This window comes from Brassica napus, unplaced genomic scaffold, assembly GCF_020379485.1.
Source record: "Brassica napus cultivar Da-Ae unplaced genomic scaffold, Da-Ae ScsIHWf_2057;HRSCAF=2708, whole genome shotgun sequence".
NCBI lineage: Eukaryota > Viridiplantae > Streptophyta > Magnoliopsida > Brassicales > Brassicaceae > Brassica > Brassica napus.
Genome location: NW_026015470.1, coordinates 4,042 through 27,117, shown reverse-complemented (window position 1 = coordinate 27,117; position 23,076 = coordinate 4,042). Strand labels below are relative to the sequence as shown.

Sequence of the window (23,076 nt, the reverse complement as noted above, 5' to 3'; positions counted from 1 at the left end):
ATAAGCCATATATAATAACATCTTTGTCGATCATCAATGAATCGAAGTCACAAGAAAGTTTGAAAATGATAACTATTAACACCTTCGGTTTATGTTCGATAGACTGATATTACTCTTATCCACATTCCTTCGTTACCTAAGGGCTTTATCACATATTGAACACTAATAATTTCAGATTCACTTATCACTAAGCACGTAGTGCTACTTGTGTGTATTTTTGGTGTCTCCCACATTGCATAATGACATTTATATATAATCCAGTATAATGAATCAGACCTAATTTCTACATATTATCATATTGTTCTTTATGGATATCTGACTCACTCCTATGTCTACACTAACTTTGAAAATTTAAAATCAATTCCTAGCAACTTGTGTTTATTAGTGGTTCTTCTAATGTCTGGCAAGGCAATAAAACGTTGCATAAACGTAATTAATATGTTTGAACGTGATCACACCTTAGTTGCTCACGAGATCTATCAGAGCCGAGTATTTTACCAAAGTTAGGTTATATATGGTTGAGTTATATAGTTATACTATATTCTTCTGCTCTCTTCACCATTTTAGGATGAATCATTTGTTGCTGGCCTTCAGTACTAACTAATATTGTTATTAGCATAGAGGTAGCCAACACAACGTTATGTAGCATGTATATATGTGTTCACTCTTTCCGTTTCTATTCGTCCTTTCATACAGTAATAAAAAAAATACGAGCTCTTGTATAGTTTAACACGATAAATATAAACGTTCATTAAACTAATTAGTTAAGATTATTGATACCTTGTGATTTCATTTCTAATAAAGAGTCAAAGTTCTTCCCTAGCTACCAAAGATTCAAAATTCTAGTGTTACCTTGTGATTTAATTTCTCTGCTGACTTTGTAAGAGCATGTCTGATCAGTTAATAAAACCCAGAGAAATCCTTTCCTTGGTGCTTATCTTCCGCAGGCCAATCGACGCTCTCTCAACGAACTAAAAAACATTCAGCTCTTTAGAGTTCTTAAATTGAACAATAAACCACGTGAGTTGTTTATCTTTTAGCTTCATCAACATTAATTATATCAACTGCATATACTATCTAGTATCCACTATATAATAACAGTTGGTAAGCTTTTTTAACAATGAAACTAAAATTCAGTAAATAAAATACATATATAAGAATTTGTAATGAATATCTATACGTTTTTTCATTATTCAGAAACTTGACAAAATAATTTTTTATTGGAAATAAAAGGCCATGTGAAATCATCATTAGTGGGTTGGCATTGCCAATGAAGTGTGCATCCAGCAAATTAGCAACGCTAGTGAAAATACTTTACAATCACATGTAATTCTATCTGTTAGGAAAGTTTTTTAAAATAAAAACAAATTTATAGGTTTCATCACAATAACCTTATTCACAATCATATAATAAACTATTCCTGTTTAGTTGATATTAATCTTTTGATTTTTAATTTGTTTGATTTCTTACCTAAATTTTTCTATATTTTGCACTACATGCAGTAGTTGAGGTCAATAATTTTTCTTTTTTTTAAAAAAAGTTAAGGTCAATAAATCTAATCCTCAAAATATCGGTATTTGATAGAAGATACTAGAATAGTTAATTAGTTGCCAAACAAAATTATTTCAATTATTGTTCAATGGTGCTTATAAATATAATACGGTACAAGTCGGATTGAACTTAAAAAAGTAGATTAGTCGCATATATCATTGTGAGAACCGTCTCAAATTATATTAAAGTCTTTTTCAAAAAATATTAACTATATATTTAACAATGTAATGAAACATTTTAAACGTTAATAGTTATATCTATATATTAGGTTTCTCTTCTAATCATAAACTATAAATTTAAAAATATATTAAATTTTTTAAAATTTAAACTAAATATAGGTGTTTATTTTAGAAATTTTCTTAGTATTTTTTTACTTTTAGACTCGGATCTTGTTCGACCGTTCCAGTAGCTCATGCTATTAGACAGTCCTGATCATTATATATTGTACTCCTTAGTAAATTAACATTTAAATTCCTAAATAATAGTCTTAGCAACAACAGAATAATAATTCCTAGCTAATAGTGTTTTGCGTTTTGCGTTTTGCTTAGTTATTGCCTACTGTGGACTCCGTACTCTCTATTTTCAATCAATATTGTAAATCTAGCTTTGGTTTATTGGTTATGAACTTTAAAAACCGAAGATTTTAATGTACCACTTAATAATAAACATTAATTTACCAATCATATTTCTTCCACATTTTTACTAATATTAAATTGGCACATGTAAAATATGTGAAACATGCATTGCAATCGAAATTAACTATGCCGAACCAAATCTATATCTGAACTGAACTGAACCAAATCAAAGTAAAAGCTCTGAATTAATCAAACAAACCTAACCTGAATTAAACCAAAATGTCCATTCGAATGTGAAAGGGTTGGCCGCAATAAAAAAGTGTTTAGTTTTGTTTATATGAAACTGGACCCAACCATTTCACTTTGTTTCGCGAGTGCCTTCTTTAATATTATCCCAAACTTTTGACAAATGGGTTTCGCCTTATGATTGTCATGGAAGATATGGAAACGCACACATATAAAATTCAAAAGCTTATAAGTTTACAAACAAACAAAAATAAAGGACCAAACCCAATGGTACAAAAGAAACATCGTTTTTGGGACAATGATTTTCTTTTCTCTAAATTTTGCAAAATATTTAGTTAAATCTAGATTAATATCAGCAATAGTTCATGTGGATTTGGTTTCTAGAATTTTTGTTTTCTTCTAAAACCAATATAATTTAAAATTCCATTAATCTACGTCGCAGATCCGACTAATCCAACGGAAATACGGTATCATACAATTCTAACATATCTTTTTGATTCAGTTAAAAATTCTATTTGGGACTGGACTGGACTGGACTGGACTGTACTTTAGGCTTTAGCCTTAACGGAGAAGCATATATTGGTAGTGATGCTGATGCCAATTATGGTCCAAGTGAGAGTCCCACAATACTTGATCTTTAAGAAAATGGCAATATTGATCTTTAACATAATTCAGGAGTGATCAATATATATCATGCAAATTAGCATATTGAAGATCTGTGCTTCGTTGAAATCAGACAACTAATCTGAAAGTAGATATTTTAGTCACTTAATTAACAAAGCTTGATCGGTTGTACAAGTGGCATGGAATAAATGAACATAAATCTTTTTTTTTGTAACAAAATGAACATAAATCAATCACACGTTATTAAGCTCTTTTCTGCGTACGGATACCAACTTCGTTAGTTTACATATGATATAGGCAGCTTTTCTTTTGTTTGGAATGATTCGCTCAAAACCCAATTATGTGGAGGAAGTAAGAAACAACAACTCCTCGTCCGAGCTTCTAACTAATCAACTAACTCAATATTTATTATTTTTCTTTGATGAAAGCTCATCATCAAAGAGCTACTAACTATTTATACATATCCCTACTCAATACAGAGCACTATATAAACACTTGACTATCCCCCATTAGTTTCCCATCACAAGTACAAAGCATTTCAGTACACAAACAACAAACTTCTTTTTTAAATCCCAATTGGAAGAGAGAATGGCGAAAGAGTCCACCACCATTGACGTCGGCGAGCCTAGCACCATAACCAAAAGTTCAAGCCATGTCGTAGTGGACCAGAAGAAGAAGAAGGGATTTGTGGCAGCAGCCGCTGGAGGTGGCTACAAGAGAGGTTTGGCCATATTCGATTTCCTCCTCCGTTTGGCGGCCATAGGAATCACCATCGGTGCTTCCTCAGTCATGTTTACCGCCGAAGAGACTCTTCCTTCTTTACTCAGTTCTTGCAATTCCAAGCCGGCTACGATGACTTTCCCACATTCCAGTAAGTCGCTTTTCATGTTTTTAACATATGGTTACTTAAATCTTTTTTTTTTGTACATATGAACATATGATTTTTTTTTAACATAAATGAACATAAATTTTTTTTTTGTAACATATGTACTTAAATGTTTTAACATATGATTTATTTTAAACTTGTCCGGTCAATGAAAAAAAAATTATAAATGTAAATCGTTTTTGAAGGTTCTTTGTGATATCCATCGCCATAGTCGCCAGCTATCTCGTCCTTTCACTTCCCTTCTCCATCGTATCTATTGTCCGTCCACTTGCGGTTGTACCCGGCTCATCCTCCTCATCTCCGACACCGTAATTCCCCCTTTCATATATACACAATTCTATTCTCCAATTTTTATTTAAATTCATCATCTTATTCTTTCTTTTTAATGTATATTTCAAGGTGGTCCTGACGCTTACCACAGCAGCAGCAGCCGCTGCTGCCGCAATTGTCTACCTTGCACATAACGGCAACGCAAACACCAATTGGCTCCCCATTTGTCAGCAGTTTGGAGACTTCTGCCAGGCCACGAGTACTGCTGTTGTAGCCGCCTCTATCTCGGTTGTCTTCTTCGTCCTTCTCATCGTCATCTCAGCCATTGCCCTAAAAAGGCATTAATTTGATATTTGCCACGTGTGAAGATCGAAAAGGATCTATAAGTTATTCATGTGTATGTTTGTGGCGTGTGCTTTGTGTTAACATGAGATGTTAAGTATATGTGGTATCATTATGGTGTGGAAGTGTAACAAGAGTTCATATGTTTGAAGGAAAATTGTCTTGGTTCTCGTTTGATAATTGATAGTATAGCCTAAAAAATTAAATGTGAAATAAAGGCAAAACCCAACAAGAGATTAATCTCAGAGTCATCATAGTGTGCTCAAACTGCTCATAATCGAGGTCAAGTCAGGTCCACCCACTGCCCTTGATCGATTAAGCTCACTATTGTTTCGAGTGAACTTAGAATGTTGTACGGATTGCAGTCTTTTAATTTCCCAACGATCAATCTCCAACGATATCAACGAGCAAATGCAAGATGAGAATCTAAAAACATGCGTGAACCGAAAAAAACCATATATAATACTTACCTTTTTGTAATCTTGTAACCAGTTATATAAGACATAAGTAACGAAAGTATTCTAGATTCGTTGTAAATTAATCTAACAGTTGCAAATTGTAATACTAGATTTCCAATTTTGTTAAAGAAAGTTCTAACAAATACCCATAAGTCCTCAACTTGACACATAAGCATAATTTCTACAAAAATCATAGAATCGTTTTAACCATACAAGTATATATGCATTATTCTCTCACGTTGATTTGAATTTAGACCTATTCTTTCTTTTTATTAATCATACTGAGGTATCCCGACCCCATAGAAATAGTTCAGACTAGTCATGTGTTGCCATATGTTGGTCTCCTGTCTGATGATACCGAAATATTAATTTCTCAGTGATTGAAATTTAAACCATGTGGCTTCACCGTATAATACTTTTGCCCTCGAGTTAAACCACCGAGTGACAAGAACCTATTCTTTTTTAACATGTCACATTAATTAAACGAACTAACATTTGGTGTATTTGCATATAATATAAATAGATAATATATCCAGATGTTATAACGAAGAACATCGCCCTGAAGCTCTGTACTTGGCTTAAATCAAAAGGGTAAATAATTGATCAGTGGTAATTGGTGCCGGCGGATATATCAGCTGGTTCATCCTTCTCTTCTAAGCCCAAGAGATCAAGCGATATTGCAACTGAATGATTAATTAATTATGCATGACTAAGTTAATAACCATACGGAAAAATTGTGGTTCACGTGAAAATAACCAACTTGCAAGTACTTAGTCATTCAATTAACAAAGTTTGGTTGTACTATCGGCATGGGATATAATGAACATAATCAAGCTCTCTTGTCTGCGAATGGGTATGCCCACTTCATTAGACTTTACACATGATATTATAACATTTGTTTTTGACTTTAATTGTTAGCTCAAACCCAATTAAGTGGGTAATGGTAAGAAGCAACTACTCCTCTTCCCAGATCCCTAACAAATCAACTAACCTCAATCTTAAACAACTAAAAACCTCGTCATTAGTTAGCTTATTATTAATTGTTCCTAGTCAATCACTACTTTATACAATCACTATATAAACATTTGTCCATCTCCCATTTGTTCCCACCAGTAGTACGAAGCATTTCAACACACAAACATAGACACACTTTGTCTTTAATATTTAAACCTCAATTGCAAGAGAAATGGCGAAGGAGTCTACCACCATTGAGGTCGGCGAGCCCAGCACCGTGACCAAAAGTACAAGCCATGTCGTCGTGGACGAGAAGAAGAAGAAGGGCTTTGTGGCAGCCACCGCGGGAGGCGGTTACAAGAGAGGTTTGGCCATATTCGATTTCCTCCTACGTTTGGCGGCCATAGTAACAACGATCACGGCTTCTTCCGTCATGTACACCGCTGAGGAGACTCTTCCCTTCTTTACTCAGTTCTTACAGTTCCAAGCCGGCTACGATGACTTTGCCACATTTCAGTAAGTCCATTTTAACTATCTTAACGTATGATTACTAAGTTACATCATGTTTTTACACAATGAATGCGTATAGTATATCTCTAACTAGAGTGAAACATACGTCTTTACTTTGTAAGCTTGTCCGGTTAGTGACTTAATGAGATATATACATGTAAATCGTTTTTGAAGGTTTTTTGTGATAGCCATAGCCATGGTCGCCAGCTATCTCGTCCTTTCACTTCCTTTCTCCATTGTAACTATTATCCGTCCACTTGCAGCCGCACCCCGGTTGATCCTCCTCATCTCCGATACGGTAGCTTCACTAACAAAACTATTCCAAATTTTATTACAAAATTATAGATTTCATAGAAACTCATCCTCTTCTTATGTTATGGTGAAGGTGGTCGTGACGCTTGCCACATCAGCGGCGGCTGCGGCAGCTGCAATTGTCTACCTTGCACATAACGGCAACCCAAACACCAATTGGCTCCCCATTTGTCAGCAGTTTGGAGACTTCTGCCAAGCCGTGAGCAGCGCAGTTGTAGCCTCTTCTATCGCAGTTGTCTTCTTCATCATTCTCATAGTCATCTCAGCCATTGCCCTAAAAAAGCATTAATTTCTCATTTTCTTTCTTGTAAAGATCGTAACGGACCTATAGATGTTTTTTCTTGTGCTTGTTTGTGAGTATCATGATGTGGGTAAAGTAATTGAAGTTGTTTATGTTTAATGCAAAGCTTTTGATTCATCTAGAGGCTCTTAAATATTGATTGATAATACTAAAACCTAAAAATAGAAGTTAACGAGACCAAAGACAAAACCCAACAAGTGTTCCAAACCCTAGAACCCCAACAACGACAGTTAAAATATCAAATACCCATTCTACCCTCATCTTCTTCTCTTTCAACTCTCTCTTCTTCTCCATAAACTCTTCGTGTCTCCACTTCGATTCCGCTTCTCTCCTTCTTCCATTGCCCCTCTTACCCTCCATTACACTCCTCAAAATGACCAAACTGTCCTTCCCGTTCAAACTCGTTCCCTCCATCTCCTCCACCTTAAGGCTCACCTCCTTCACGTGCATCTCCTCCTCTCCGCACGTGACCACCGTGATCACACACTCCACCGATCCCACCACCGTCGCGAATTTCGCCTCCACTTCACCGCTTAGCCAGTTCCTCTGCACGGACACCGGTCGGTGACTCGACAGATTCGCCGCACGCTTTCCGACCGGATCGATCACGATCCAGCTCAAAGTCAAATCCTGCTCTAGATCACGACACGTGTCCTCCGTCCACCGTCCTCGCTTGATCGGCGTCTCCACAGTGTCCTTCGCATCAACAAGATCAATCCTCAAGGGCGAGCTAAGGAACCACGCCGTAGTCGTCTCCGTCTTCACGACTCTACTGAGAATCAACTTCCCTCTGTAGTGCAGATCCACGGCGGAGATCAGCTCTGGAAAGGGACGGTCGAGATCAGAAACTGAACCACCAGTGTCAAGAACCGAATACACGTCGGAGAAAAAAGAACGGGGCTCATCGGAGATGGTGGCGGTGGAAGGCCACGTGGACCGGCAGATTTTGGACCAGAGGAGTTCATTGGACGCGAGCTTGTGAAGGAGTGTGGAGGCGCAGGAGAGGGAGGCTAGGGTTGGACCGTCGAGGCGCGTGAGGATGTGAGCCTCTATGATGTCTTGATGGACAGTGGAGATTAAATCCGTTACGGTGGAGGAGGAAGAGTCCGCCATTTCACACGGTGTTGAGTGATTATTTACTAATTGTGAGTGATTATTAGTTTATGATATTTGATTGATTACTGAAGGGGTTTATATAAGAGATTTATATAATGGCAACTTGACCTTTATCTAACGTCATTTCTTTAACTGCCCCCAATATTAATTATTAATAGAAATTAAAACTACATGATTGTAAATGAATTTTTGGGACGAATGTGAACTTTTATATCAGAAAAGTCCTGGCAAAGAATAATTAGCTCAAGCATCCACTACCACATATGCATCCAGTTTCGGCACAACTTGATTATCCTCTGGAAAAGTGTGTACATTCTATTCAAAATATAGGCTTGATGATTATAAGTTGTTTAAGATTTGTTATTGTTTGTCAATTGCCATTTAGAAACAGTCTTAAGATGCTAATCTGGCGACATGGTTTAATACAATTTAGGTTCTAAATTGTTTATATTTTAGTTGTGTCTTGACGTTATATAATCCAACACATGAAATATCCTCCAAAATTAAGTCATTTATATAGGAAAAATTATAATGGTTGTCTATAAACATAATTTTGATATATGGACGATATGATGCAGGGGAAGAGACAATTAGTCCAATTCTTAATGTATTTGAATATTAGAAACTTTGATCCTCTCTCACATGCCATCAACATTAAAAACACAAAGGTACAGTCGCAAATAGTGATCAAACTGTAGAAAGTGTGGATATAAAAAAAAAACATAGAGTGATGAAGGTCAACTGATCAAATACGTGCAGGCATATGCGACGATGTAATCTGCCAAAACAAACGAGGCAGACAGATACGTGAGAGTGCGGGAAAGGGATGGCCCATGTTGACCTCTTGTACATCTCTTATCGATTACATTATTCTATTCGTATGTTACATCTATGAAAAACCATTTCTCATTTCTATCATCCGTAACTTGAATTAAACAATCAAGGTTGGCGGAATTTTACTAGTAAATATAAGAAAAAGTTCTTTAACAAAAAAATATAAGAAAAGGATAAAAATGAATATATATATATATATATATTTATATATATGTGTGTTGTGCAGGCAGAACAATGTTTATTCCGTTATAGGCAATTCTAAAATAAGTAAGTGCACGGACATTTTTGAGAGGTAGTAATTACTCCCCGTGAGTCCGTGACCATAGATATGAGATGCGAGACAACAAAAAATACATATAAAAGAGAAATAATGTGTATAGTTCCAGAAACAAAAGGGAATGGACAACGCTCATGATATATATGACAAGAGTTTAAGGGTTCCCTTAAACTGAATTATGTCTAAGATATCACCGTCGATTAGGTTTATGCAGCTTTATGTAATAACCAAAAAGAAAAAGCTGAATGAGAAAAGGAAAGCCCAACAATCATTTACATCAGCATGAATAAACTATTGAAAATAATTTTTAAAAACGTCGTCTTCACATTTATTCAATATATTAAACAATATACTAATATGCATGCAATTAGCTAGTAAACTGCTAATTAAAATGTAACTAGGTAATAACCCGCGCCTTGCGCGGGATGTGATTATTAGTTTCGTTATTTTTAATAAATAGACACTAAATCTGTTTAATCTGGATATTAGTTCGGTTTTAAGTTTTTTTTTTATTTTTAATCTTCTAAAATATAACTATTATTTTAAATTTATACTCCCTCCTTTTCATACTAAGTGTCGTTTTGGGTCTATGCACACGGATTAAGGAAACAATTAATTTGTATATTTCCTATATAAAAACACAATTACCACTATATCTAACCATATTTCAACCAATAGAAAAATAAATTACTCAATAAAACTAATAAATTTTGAACTGAAAATCGAAAATGACACTTATTTTGTAACGAAAAAATTTCTCTCCAACGACACTTATTCAGAAACGGAGGGAGTATTCATTTTAGTTTATTCGGTTAAAATGTTTGATTTTTTGGTTTTTTTTTCCGGTAAAAACCAAAAATTAATATTATTTGTTTATTTTCATGTTATGAATTTTAGATAGTTGTCATGTCGAACCAATAGTTAATATTATAGTTTCAAACATATAATATTTAAAGAAAAAGAAAAGAAAATTATTATAGACAAATCATTTTACTACAATTTAGTCGGTAGTGAAAGAAGCAATAAGAAAAAATATTTCAACTTAAAAAAAAAATAGATATTTCAGTTGTTGTATGAGTATGTAAAAAGTATATAAAAATAGTTGACAAATATATATAAAGATATTGTTAATTAATATGAAATGACATTTTTGTTCAAAATAATACATGAAAGATAAAATTTAAATTAATTTGAAATAAAAAAGGCTTTGACATTAGTCATTTTTCATATAAAGAAAATAAAGTTGTATCCGTAAATAGGGGTGGGGCCAGATCGAATATATGAGTACTTGGAAGCATTCGTGTCGATTCGATCTTTAGCCACCTTGATATTTGGTGACTCGGATATCCGAAATGTTTTAGAATTTTAAAGAATATCCGATTTGATCCGTAAATAAAATAAAATTTTAAAATAATTGAAAATTTTAATAATAACATTTTATTACAAAAATAAAATATTATTTAACTTTCTAAATTTTAGTACCTAATATATTAAATTTAATTCATAACATATATATATATATATAATTCTTTACATATATATATATATTCATATAGCAGATCAAATTAGATATATGTTCCTAAAATTATTGGTATTTATGATTTGCTTTTTGTTTGGACATTGTATTTTAGTATTTGATTTGTTTCGTAGAGTTGCGGATATCCAAATTATTTGGTTCAAATCAAAATGGATAATGAATAGAATCAAAATTTATGAATATTTTGCTCAACTTTATCCGTAAATAATAAAAGTAATATATATATAGTTTGGCTTTTGATTCGTTATCTATTTTTCGAACCGAAAAATCCAGAGTTTTATTGGAACCATGTATGTGAGTTTTATATTAAAAACGCAAAATACATTGTGTGAACACATTTATGAATATAGTGTGAACGCGTTAGCATATTTATTATCAAATCGTTGTGAGGCTGCCACGTGTCTGTTATAGTGTGAATGCATTTATTACAATGCTTCTCTTTTAATATATAAGGGATAAACTAAACTCAAATTTTATTAATTTGGACTATATAGCAATTGGATATTGTTTATGGAAAACCATCTTAAAATTTGAGCAACATTAAAATATATATTATTTTAGGAAACTAAAGACATTAAATTTAGTTTAAGCATATCACTATTTCATCTTAATAGATGATGATATATGTCTTAATAAATTCCTTGTATATTATTGTTGATATAAATAGCATCTGTAATATATTTATAAATTTAAAACATTTTTAAGAAAAAATTTCAAATTTTCAGTAAAAAAACATTAACAATTTTTAACAATGTTGTATGAAACACATTTATATTAATCTTGAGTTTTTATTTGGCGTAAAAGTATTAAATAAAAATTCTTGGGATTTTAAACTTAAGATTATAATTCAAATCATTCACTAGCAATAATGTTTCATCAAAGTTTATAATAACAAACGTATCAGCTTTTATATATAAAAAATGTTTATCGGAGTTTAGTCATAGAAAATGTTATCAGAATTCATTTGCGATATATTAAAATAAACCCACAACATTATTGTATGTGTTTTTTTGTTTCCGGTTCCTACTCTCAACCTAATTTTCCCTTTTCACGGACTATATCCACTGCATATCTTATATATTAAAACAGAAGTCACAACTTTGATTCATTTGTGATTTTTTTTAAAAATGGACCTAATGGACTTATTCAAAAATTCATACTACATTTTAATTCAGACTAATAATAAATAGAATTTAAAATATTTTAATCATAATATCTTTTGATATCTTTTCATTTTAAATATAAATAAATTTATTTTAAAAGTCTAACAAATCTGTTTGAAAAGATTTTTACAAGATCTTCATTTTCGGATCTTCATTTTCGAAACTATTTTAAATATTTTCACTAATTTCGAAATTAGTTTAAAATATATTATACATTAATATATTCAGTTATATAAAATGAAAAATAAAAAATCTATAATATTTTTTTTATTATATAATCATAATCAATCATATTAAAATAAAATTATTATATGAGCTAAATAAATTATTATATTGAGCTAAATATAATAAAATTGTATTAAATTTATATATTTATATATTTATTTTCGTAATTATAAAATATTTATGTTCAAAAATAAAATCTAAATGTTGGTAAGATGGGGTAACATTATCAAACTATAATACATGTATAAAAATTAACATTATTTCTTTAAAGTTAATAATATAAAATCTTTGTAAATACTTTAATCATAATATATTTTCATTAAAAAATAATATATATAATAATATATATATATATATATTATATTTAAAAAATTCTAATAAATCTGTGTAAAAATATTTAAACAATAACTTAATGTATTTTAAGTTATCGTTTAGAAATGAAAATAAATAAATTATATCATATTTTATCTACTTTATAGTCATGATCATGTTAAAATATGATTATTATACTAAAATAAATATGATAAAATTATATTCAATTGATAATTTATAAATGTTGTTTCATAAATATAAACTATTTATTTAATAATATAATGATGTTAGAACGGCTTAACATTAACAAACTATATAATACATGTCTAAAAATTAACATATCTTACACTTTTATATATACAACTAGGGTCGGCCGCCCTACGGGCGGGATATTAGTTATTTGATATTCACTAAATGTTCGAATTGAAATTTGTTTAGATTCAAGAATTGGTTATCTGTTATGTGTACTTATTAGTATGTGTATGGTATAGTTGTTTTTCGATTATTCTTGCTTTGGTATGTATCAAAATTTTGTCCAATTCATAATTATAGATGTACAAATGTGGATTTTGATAAGTTTGATGTTAAGTATTTTCGCGGCCATATATGTACAAAAAGTGACTTTAGCCTAGTGGTTCTAAGAGAAATTACCAGTGCTAGAGGTGCTGGATTCAATTACCTTAACTGCATTCATTTATTTTGTCCTAAATATAAAATGGGACATGTCACTCCCAGACGTACGAATTGATGAGGTGGCTTCACGGGAGAGAGGCGAACATTTTATATATATAGATAATAAATTATCTAAAATGAATAAGCATAAAAATATTGGTAAAAAGAAATCCAGTTTTGAAATACAGGTAATAATTTAGCCTAAATTAAATACAAAATATTTTTAAATATATTTTCTCATGATATATTAATTTGCTTAATAACTAAATGCAAATACAATAAGATAAATATATAATAAGAAGTGGCAAATATATAAGGTTTAAACAATTAATTAATTATAACATGTAAATTATAAAATTATTGTATTTGAAATAGTTATATAAATATTTAAGTATATGATTAAAATTAAAAATATATACCATTTATGTTCTAAAACAATAATTTATGTATAAAAAAAGTGAAAACAAACACCCGTGCAGTTGCACGGGTTAAAATCTAGTATACAGTTACCCCATTTAGAATTGTATTCTTATATATATCGTCGAGCACTGACGTTGATGAATACATTCATATATATGTCCATACATATATGATCGTTTTTTTTTACTTGTTCGGACGTAAACTGTCTTCTCACTGGTGGAAGTAACTACTCTATTTTATTCGATAGTTTTATTTTGTACATTTTTAGCCTTTACATAAATTTAAAGAGTGGGCCGAATTGTAATTTAATTCAGTTTAACATTGTGTTGATCGACCTTTTTCCCTAATTTTGTAGGCATGGACATTCGATTTTATTCAGGTTTTAGGTTTTGGTTTTTCAATTCTAAAAATATAGAACGGTTTAGCTAATATTAATGAAACTCAATTCGGTTTGATTATGTTATTTCGTTTTTTTTTTGTCTATTTCAGAAAACCATGTTAAAAACTAACTAATATCTAATAAATTTTGGTTCCATTTCAGTTTTGGTTCCGGTTCGATTTTGATTTTCTGGATAATCATGTAAAAATAGATATTTTCAGTTTTTAAATTAAATATCGAATCATTTGGATAAATAGAAATATTTTATGGAAAGTTATAGGATAATTTGGATAGTTGTAACTATTTTGGATAAAGTATATTTGGGTAATTCAGGCTGTCAAGTAGATTGATTTATAATTAGTATTTTTACAATATTTAGTAATTTTAAAAGTAAATATATTAATATTTTAGATTCAATTTTTCGTTCGGTTTAGTTTTGGGTTTTTTCGCATGCCTTTCTTCGTTTATGGTTCAAAATTTTAGTGTCTTAGGCGTAGAGGAATACCACTTACTGCAGTGACGATATTGTAGGAAAGGTCATACGAAAAATAGCTCGATACCAGGATGATGAAAAGCTTAACAATTTTCATTCTTGTTACTTTTTCATATTAAAATTGAAAAATAAAAAGGTTGGTCCTAGAAATATAGGAATAGCTCGATAACATATAAACATCTGTTCAGTTTTTCTGGTTCGGCTCTGATTTAATTTTTGGTCCTTGGTCTATATGCACAAACCTTCTTTTCTGTTATAAAATCTTATTTTTCCTATTCGATCGGTTAGTCTTTCCATTAGATTTTTTTTAACGCTGATTTATTATGATATTACAATTATGAGAAAGATTACATAGACGATCCGACAACCGACAATACTACATGCCTTATGAGGATCTACGCCTAACTGCATCACATGAGTCGTCTTACGAAGATATACGTCTGACCGGATTTACTTGCACCATGTTGAAGATCCCTTGTAGCCTTTCTTTCATAGTTTGTATAATTGTTTAATAAGTCAATTTCTCCGGGAATTGAAATCTAGACCTCCTATAATATACAATCTGCAAGAAATTGTATACCCTGAGATTTGAACACCAGACTTGGGTGTAGAAACCTTTAAACCTTAATCACTAGGCTACCGTGCTTCCACAATCTTTCCATTAGATTTTGTAGTAACTATTCACATATTACCATCTAAACTATTAAAACTGAAGTACATATTTGAAATAGCCCTGATTTTTTTTCAAAATATTTATCAACTTGTGCCACTCAATCTTAATTATCTTTTTTTTATCACGTAACTAAAAAATAAAATTCAGGGCTGAAGCCCAATAACAGCATGATGATCAACTATTATGAGCCGATGTAATATCATATAATTTTAAAATTTATTACAAAGCTTTATATTCTGAATATTTTTCAATGTTTACACTATCAAAACGTGTATACAATACACGACCTCTTAATTCATATGCACATATTTTATATTTTGGTTGTAAGTACTTTGATGCAATAGACAACCGGTCGTGATTTATTTTTATTTTTGACTAAAGGATTTTACCCTGTCATGTTTTAGTGATTAATTGTCTAAAGTATACCGTTTAAGTAATTCACTGGGTTTTTTTTCCGTATAACCTTTTTTATAAATTATTTTTGGTATATTTTCTCTTATTTATACAAAATTTTAAATATAAGAAAATATTAACTAATCAGACCAAAGGTAGATATTTAAGCATTATATTGTTGTTATATAGTTAACCAGTAATAAGTCAAATCTAACACGTATATTCAATACTCATAATAAACACTAATTTCTATATAAATTTTTCCTAACAAATTCTTAAAATTTCGATTATCACTAATCCTTCCCATTTATCTTCGTTTGATTCACCATTATTTCAAATTTCCTTTTAGTTAGAATTTTCAGCTATATACGATTTAGTTATAAATACTAAAAAATTTCTCCATCAAATGTGGGTGATCAAGAGCCTTCATTATAGGCCATAAAATCCCTAAATATTTAACTTTTAGATACGTAAATAGAAAATTGCATCAATAAAATCATTGAATTGTATTTTTGAAAATGAATATAGTGATGTATGATGTATAGGAACCTACAATATTCAAATAACCATAACATTTAGTTATATAGTGACACTTCTAAAATATATGATATACTAATTAAAAAAACACATATCAACTTTTTTTTAAAAATTCAAAATTAAACGCACGGACTCCTACATATAAACTTTATTTTCTAGATGTTTTCACAAATTGGGAGACTATATTTAACAGGCCTAAGTTAGGGTCCATTTATTAATCGGACAAAAGGTTTGGTCTAAAAAAATCTCATGCGGCTGGTTAAGTTGGGTACTTAACTCTTGTCCACAGCAACGCTAATTTATTTGTAAAGATAATATATAATAACATTCGTCTGTCCGTTATGGAGTGGAGTGTATTACTTATTAAGTTTATTGACTATCAAGTTAATTACACACTTAATCACAGCATTTGTTTAAGACATCTGATTTGTGTCAGTATATTCGTCCATTATTCTTGCCATAATTCTCTGTATTTAAAAGCAATCTTTCATCTAAGTGCAATGAACTTGCATACACATCTCATTTCTTTTCTTACAAATATATTGTTACTATTAAATCCAGGTGTGTCAGATACCTACCCAATCAAACTTGGATTCTTTGTCTAATTTTAATTATTACATAAGTTTCACAATCAAAAGTATACAAATACCGTACGTGGATATGTACACAAAGGTACATGCACACTGTACAAATACTTAGACGTAGGTGTACGTAGTGGCATGTGCCTAGTCTAGCTACTTCTACCACAAATATCTTTTTGTCGGGAAGACAAGTTATTTATCCACGAGAAGTATCATATAGCACCAAATCTCCATCAAATTATGATCTCGTTTCAGATGTTTCTAAATTTAAAGTTCGAAACCTATTTCTCCATCAAACTTAATTCGATATTGGTCAAGTCGTTTTTTGGTTTATTTGCGAGACCAAACCAGAAAACTCAAAAAAGTGAACCGAAAACCAATTCGGAACTAAACATTACTTAGATTTGACCTGACACGTGACCCTCTCGGTTTAAACTGTGTCTGGAGTTTCTTGTCATTGGATGTACGATTTCGTGTCTGAAATTGAGAGTAAACAAAGATGAAAAAAAAGATGATGGCTGGCTTTGTCATTGGATGTACGATTCTGGTTGGCGTTTTGGTGATCTTAAGTCTAAAGAAATGGTGGTGAAGAATGTGTTTGTGTTGATTTGTTGTGAACTTGAATATATTCTCAGCTTTTTTAATAGTCTGATCCATGTGTTTGTGTTTTCTAGTTATGTAAGATAATGATTTTCAAATTTGGATGACTTGAAGTTTTGTGGTCATAGCATCGAAAAGAAACAATTAAGATATCATAAAGAAAGATCAGTACCCACACAAAACTTTGGTTAAAATCAATCTAAATTGGTCTAAACATGTTAAATTAAACAATAATATTAGTATAAATCTACAAAACTTTCTAATTTCTTTTGTTTCGTATATCTATTTTAATAATTCATCACAATAATTTTATAATTAAAAAGTAAAATATCTCATATAAATGTAAAATAAATATAAAATAAATTAATAATTCGTTAACGTCTAAATTTCGCCTAGGCCCGAATAATCTATCTAGATGCTAGTTCTCTATAAAAAACGCCTAGTTACTGCCTAACAATTTCTTGAACATTGTGTAAAGTACTTTTAACGGAAATGCTTAATTAGTTAATGTGAATTGCAGTAAAAAGCGTTGACCAAACAAAAAATTTGAGTCAAAGGCGTTATTTTTGGCTGGTTCCAGATATAAACGGCATAACAAAGGCCCTTTTAATGGTCAAACATACTACAACATAAAAGCATAAACATTGAAAAAACTCTCAAAATCAGTTTTTCGTAATACAAATAATAATAGAAATTGAAACTAAATACAAGATGGTAAAGGAGAAAAAGCTGGACCAATAAAAACTAGTCAACATTTAAATGGCTGTGTGAGAGCTTGCATTTTCTCCTATTTTTGTTTTTGTTTTTGTTTTTTATATCTCATTTTTTTCGTTTTAAGATATAAAATTAAAGTTGTTCAAAAAAAAAAATACTCAACAATAATGATGCTCTTTAAAAGTTTTTATCTATAGTATTTAAGAGCAAGCACATCGGTACTCTTTTATACAAGTTTCTACCTACAAAAATTTATAAAATAAAAAATAGTAGAAAAGAGACATATTAAAACTAGAGGGACGCTTTGTCGTAGAGAGACTTCGTGATAACGGGAAGGTACTGCTAAGCCATTTGTCAATCGCTCATTCACTGAAATTTAGTTCAGTTCTTAAAATTTAATTATTCATCCACTTATCTTAAAATAATATATGAGAGACCTAGTTTTGAGAGACTTATTGCTAATGATGCTCTTAAGGTCATTCACAAAGATACTCTCTTAAGCAATATGTGATCATTAATAAAATAAGAAAAAATAAATAAAAAAGAAAAAAGAACGTGACCGTATAGTCTCTTTAAAAGTACCTTCAGAATTTTATACTATTATTTTATTTTAATGTGCTGATAATAATTAATTTTAACATCTATAGCTAAATCAGTAGAGGTAAACAAGTGTAGAATTGATACCGTAGAAAAGTGTCAGAGTTTCTTTATAAGAGATTGTTATTTTTTTCACTACCTCTCTCCTAATTTTCTTTTAGGTACCGGTTTACATACTCCCATTGCGTGTATTTTAATAGACGAAACAAATTAGTGGAGAGACTGCATTTCCAACTGTCCCTGAGTCCCCTGTCATTGATTCATCTTCTTCTTATTTCTAAATTATAATTAAAAATTCAACTATTATACAGATATTAATATTAAATTAGTTCAGATATTTTCTAGAGTACCTCAACGGTGCTCATGCTCTAGAAAAATTTCTCAAAACTAAAATTAATAATAATAAGAATAAAATATATAAAAATGAAACAATTGGAGAAAATCTTTCACTTTACAAACTAGAAATTTGAGAAACTCATGTAAATTTTGTTTACTTGTTATTGGTCCATATTTATTTAAATTAGTATTATATTTTATTAATATTTTATCATGAGAAATTTTGTTTATATGAATACTGAGGCTCTAAGAATTACTTATTAGTTAACGCTAGGAAATAATTTTGGTTATGGTGTCAATTCTTCTTCATTGACATAAAGTATTTGGTTTTCTGAGTCATCATACCTTCTACCTCATGTGTACAGTCAAGTCGGTTATGCTCGTGCACACAAAAGTCGGTAATGCTCGTGCGAATCCCAGAGTTTTTTACATCTTTTTGGTGGATTTAATATAACGAAGCTAGAACGTATATTGAAAATGTTCTTCTCAATATTATGAGTTGTATTTAATAGTGACAATATAAAACAGTACTTGTGCATAAAATTTTGAACTTCTTACTTACAAATTCGAAAACAAAACAAATATTTTTGCTTTCATTTAGAAAGTTGGTTGAAAAATCAAACAAAAGTTAAGAACTAGCTGAAATTATTGGAGGATTGTCTTTTTTTTTTTTCTTTTCACGATGAGATACAAAGATAAATCTTAGTACGAATCGGCAAAAGCCGAGTTGCGAATATCGATACAGTGTGGCACACACGTGTAACATATGAGAAAACACGCTTCCTTGTTCGAGCTTGTCTTACCAGGAAGTCTGCTTTGGTGTTACTGGATCTGCTCTTGTAGACCACTTATCCATCTTGGTAGGACGCCCATACAGTTTTAAACTCGTCAAGTTCAGTTGCAAAGGCCGGCCAGTTCTTTGTGTAGCGATCATTTTGACTAGCTCTTGAGAGTCAGTAACAAAATAATTGCAGTAACGCTGAAAGCGAAGTAAACATTTCAGAGCCCATATCAAACTTTTTAGTTCAGTATGAAGCGGTGAGATTTGTCTATGGCATCCTTGGAGCCCCAAGATATCTATTGAACCGTCTTGTAGCTGTAGGATCCATCCTACTCCACTAGTGGTTTCATCATTTTTCCATGATCCGTCCACCCTACATATGAATGTAGGTACCTCAATGGGGGTTCTTGGTTCCATGGTGCTTTCACCTGGATCGATCACTTCATTGGCCAAAAACCATGCATTACATTCACGTATCGCCAGATCAATTGTGTCCATAGGTGAGAATTCACGTCCATTAAACAGTTTTTCATTCCGGGCTTTCCATATATACCAAATAATCCAAGGAAAGACTCTAGTTAATTCCTCCATAGTTCCACCTGTATTGGATCTTGAGAGGAGGTAATCCATGTTGGTATAGAGATTTTCTGATGGGAAGACTCCCAGAACCGAAGGAATCGTTGAAAGGGCCCAGCATTGCATAGCGGGAGGGTATGTAAAAATCGTATGGTTAATCGTTTCCTCAGCACAGCCACATCTTGGGCAGCTAGGATCGTTCCCAATGTGTCTTTTGAAAAGTCTTTCATTGACTGAAATTGCCCCCGATAAAATCTGCCACATAAGATAGCAGATTTTTTCCCGGTTTTGACTTTCCAAATTTTTTCCTTGAGCGGGTTGAGGGAAGGTAGCTGGTTCCTAACTTCAGTATCCTCGTCTGGTTTGATCTTGCAAGCATATAGCCTGACTTGACCGAGTATTTCCCAGAAGTGGTTAGGTTCCAGCAATATCCATCCCGACCGGGATTTCTCTTGAGATTTAAGCTTCGAACCAACGGTATGTCGTTGGGGTGGAGCAAACTCCTGAGTTTAGAATTGTCCCATTCTTTTTCCACAGGATCGATTAGGTCAGACACTCTCAGGTTCGGATCATAATCATGTGTTATCGTAGGAGGCCTGGCGGTTTCATCCGGTAACCACAGGTCTTGCCAAACCAGTGTATCTTCCCTGTTCCTTGTTCGTCTAAGACCTTTAGTGACAAGATCTTTTGCAGCCATCATGCTTCTCCAGCCATAGGATGGTCTTGAAGCTTTTGGTGTTTGAAAGGATGTGAATTTCTAAAATACCTCCCTTTAAGGACTCTTGTAAGTAAAGAATTTGGGTTGTGTTCCAATCGCCAAAGTTGTTTAGTAAGCTAATAAAGCTATATTAAATTCTTCGAGCGATCGGAACCCAATTCCTCCTTCTTTTTTGGAGAGACAGAGTTTTGTCCCATGATATCCAATGCATACCTTTTGAGTTAGGGCCAGAGCCCACCAAAAATTAGATGTCGTACTAGATATCTTTTTACATAGTCCTTTAGGGAGGAGATAGCACGACATTGGGATGTCGGAATGGCTGCTGCTACAGATTTGATCATAACTTCTTTGCCGGCTCTGGAAAGGTATTTTGCCGTCCATCCATTAACTTTCTTGTGTAGATTGTTTTGGACATAGGCAAAGGCTTGGGTCTTAGAGCCTTGGAGTAGCTCCGGGATGCCTAAATATTTTCCATTGCCGCTTTCAGTTGTAATGCCTAAGATATTCTGCAGGTTTTCCATATTTTCGTGAGGCACTTTTTTACCGAAAGTGATAGCTGATTTCTCAAAATTAATTCTTTGTCCAGAACCACTTCCATACGTGTTTAGCGCGTTGAGGAGGCTGTTGCATTGTTCTGGGACTGCTTTACAGAAGAAGAGGCTGTCATCTGCAAAGAGGAGATGAGATATCGGAGGACTTGCTTGGGCCACTATGAGTCCCGTGATCTGTCCTAAATTTTCAGCTGTTCTTATATTTGCTATCAGAACTTCTATGCAGAGAATGAAAAGGTATGGTGAGAGTGGATCTTCCTGCCGTAATCCTCTAGAGGGAGTTATTTGGCCTGTGGGATTTCCATTTATCAGTACACTATAGGAGACTGATCCGACACATCTCATTATCCAATGGATCCATTTCTCTCTGAATCCCATTTTCCTCATCATAGCTTCTAAAAAATTCCATTCCACTCTATCGTAAGCTTTGCTCATGTCTGTTTTAATGGCCATGAACTCATTCTTACATTTATTATTAGTTCTCAGGAGCGTGAAAGGCTTCTTGGGCTAGAAGGATGTTATCTGTGATGGTACGTCTTGCCACAAAGGCAGATTGAGTTTCAGAGATAATGCTCGGCAGATATCTTCGTAGCCTCTGGCATAGATTTTAGATATATATCTTATAGCACACATTGCAAGAAGCTAATCGGCCGGAAATTAGACATATCTCTTGGCCGCTCTGTTTTTGGGATTAGGCAGATATTTGTTCGTTGAGCTGAGGGTCAAAAGAGTCCAAATTAAAGATTGTCCAAAATGCTTTATTATCTAGTAACATAATTTAGTTGATCTATTCTAGTGAAGCTTATGGGACTAGCTAGATCTTCGGAACTCTAGTAACATAATACATAACAATATTTCCGATACTAGCTAGATCTTCGGAACTCTATTAGAAGACGATTTTGTTTAGATACAAAAACTGCGAAACACACACCATAGAGTTTTTCTTAAACATTAGTAGAAATGATATTTTCGTCTATAATTTTAAACTTTTTATGAGCATTAGACATGGATTTTCGTAGTTGTTTTGGTCAATCTTTGAATCAAAATTGGAAATCGAATAGTTGAAAATAGCTACATTTACTAATACATGGAATCGGATCCAAGAGACGTCAGCTTTAAACTGGCCCAGATCATTTCCGATTGCTCATCACTATTCAATAATGGTTGCCTTATTCTAACCGAATTGCGATTCAAATTAATATTATTATATGATAAGGTATATTTTAAAGTATATTGCTTGAAAAGTAAAGCTTTACGTCATAGCTTAAAATAAAGATTTTAGTCGTATACGTCGTGTTATATGCATCATATATATAACCTTTGTATATCAAAAGATAGATATTTAGTATTGTAGTAATAAAATACTAGGATAAGACCCGCGCCTTGCGCGGGATTAAGTTAATATTTTTATTTATTTGGAAAATGAAACAATAGTTTGGCTTCATTTGGATTAATCCGGATATCGGATTGGTTTCGGTTCGGTTCGGTTTTTTTTTGGTATTTGGTTAGTAAAATATAACTACTATTCTAAATCCATATTTACTTGGACTTTAGTTTTTCAC

The 23,076-nt window shown here is 32.1% G+C and overlaps 3 protein-coding genes and 1 pseudogene across 4 annotated transcripts; 2 read left to right on the top strand and 2 right to left on the bottom strand.

Annotated features, from left to right (window-relative positions):
- The first annotated feature begins 3,566 nt into the window (after positions 1–3,566).
- Positions 3,567–4,664, top strand: LOC125599904 (annotated as a pseudogene).
- A 1,474-nt stretch (positions 4,665–6,138) lies between these two features.
- On the top strand, positions 6,139–7,106 carry LOC111215564 (casparian strip membrane protein 1-like). Of its 2 annotated transcripts, XM_022719215.2 has the most exons (3): positions 6,139–6,422; positions 6,591–6,714; positions 6,802–7,106. In XM_022719215.2, the coding sequence occupies exons 1-3, from the start codon at positions 6,139–6,141 to the stop codon at positions 7,015–7,017; spliced, it is 624 nt and encodes a 207-aa protein (XP_022574936.1). In that variant the 3' UTR covers positions 7,018–7,106. The 2 variants fall into 2 exon arrangements, with proteins under 2 accessions (XP_022574936.1, XP_048628887.1); XM_048772930.1 differs by having other exon boundaries at positions 6,591–7,106.
- A 17-nt stretch (positions 7,107–7,123) lies between these two features.
- LOC125599902 (probable F-box protein At2g36090) lies at positions 7,124–8,168 on the bottom strand. The gene has a single exon (XM_048772929.1). The coding sequence runs from the start codon at positions 8,140–8,142 to the stop codon at positions 7,198–7,200; it is 945 nt and encodes a 314-aa protein (XP_048628886.1). The 5' UTR covers positions 8,143–8,168; the 3' UTR covers positions 7,124–7,197.
- An 11,519-nt stretch (positions 8,169–19,687) lies between these two features.
- Positions 19,688–21,967, bottom strand: LOC125599899. Its single transcript, XM_048772927.1, has 3 exons — positions 21,236–21,967; positions 20,619–21,002; positions 19,688–20,500 (listed from the first exon to the last, which is right to left on the bottom strand). Exons 1-3 carry the CDS (start codon positions 21,965–21,967, stop codon positions 19,688–19,690), a joined length of 1,929 nt encoding a protein of 642 aa, XP_048628884.1.
- Positions 21,968–23,076: the final 1,109 nt, after the last annotated feature.

What these genes read in the sequence shown, in the direction of transcription:
- LOC111215564 (XM_048772930.1), top strand. Translation starts at nt 6,139, where the DNA reads ATGGCGAAGGAGTCTACCACCATTGAGGTCGGCGAGCCCAGCACCGTG. An exon ending in GATGACTTTGCCACATTTCA is followed by an intron (nt 6,423 to 6,590) that starts GTAAGTCCATTT and finishes TCGTTTTTGAAG; the next exon opens with GTTTTTTGTGATAGCCATAG.
- LOC125599902 (XM_048772929.1), bottom strand. Translation starts at nt 8,142, where the DNA reads ATGGCGGACTCTTCCTCCTCCACCGTAACGGATTTAATCTCCACTGTC.
- LOC125599899 (XM_048772927.1), bottom strand. Translation starts at nt 21,967, where the DNA reads ATGGCCATTAAAACAGACATGAGCAAAGCTTACGATAGAGTGGAATGG. An exon ending in TCTCCTCCCTAAAGGACTAT is followed by an intron (nt 21,003 to 21,235) that starts GTAAAAAGATAT and finishes GAGGTATTTTAG; the next exon opens with AAATTCACATCCTTTCAAAC. An exon ending in TCAAGTCAGGCTATATGCTT is followed by an intron (nt 20,501 to 20,618) that starts GCAAGATCAAAC and finishes CTTATGTGGCAG; the next exon opens with ATTTTATCGGGGGCAATTTC.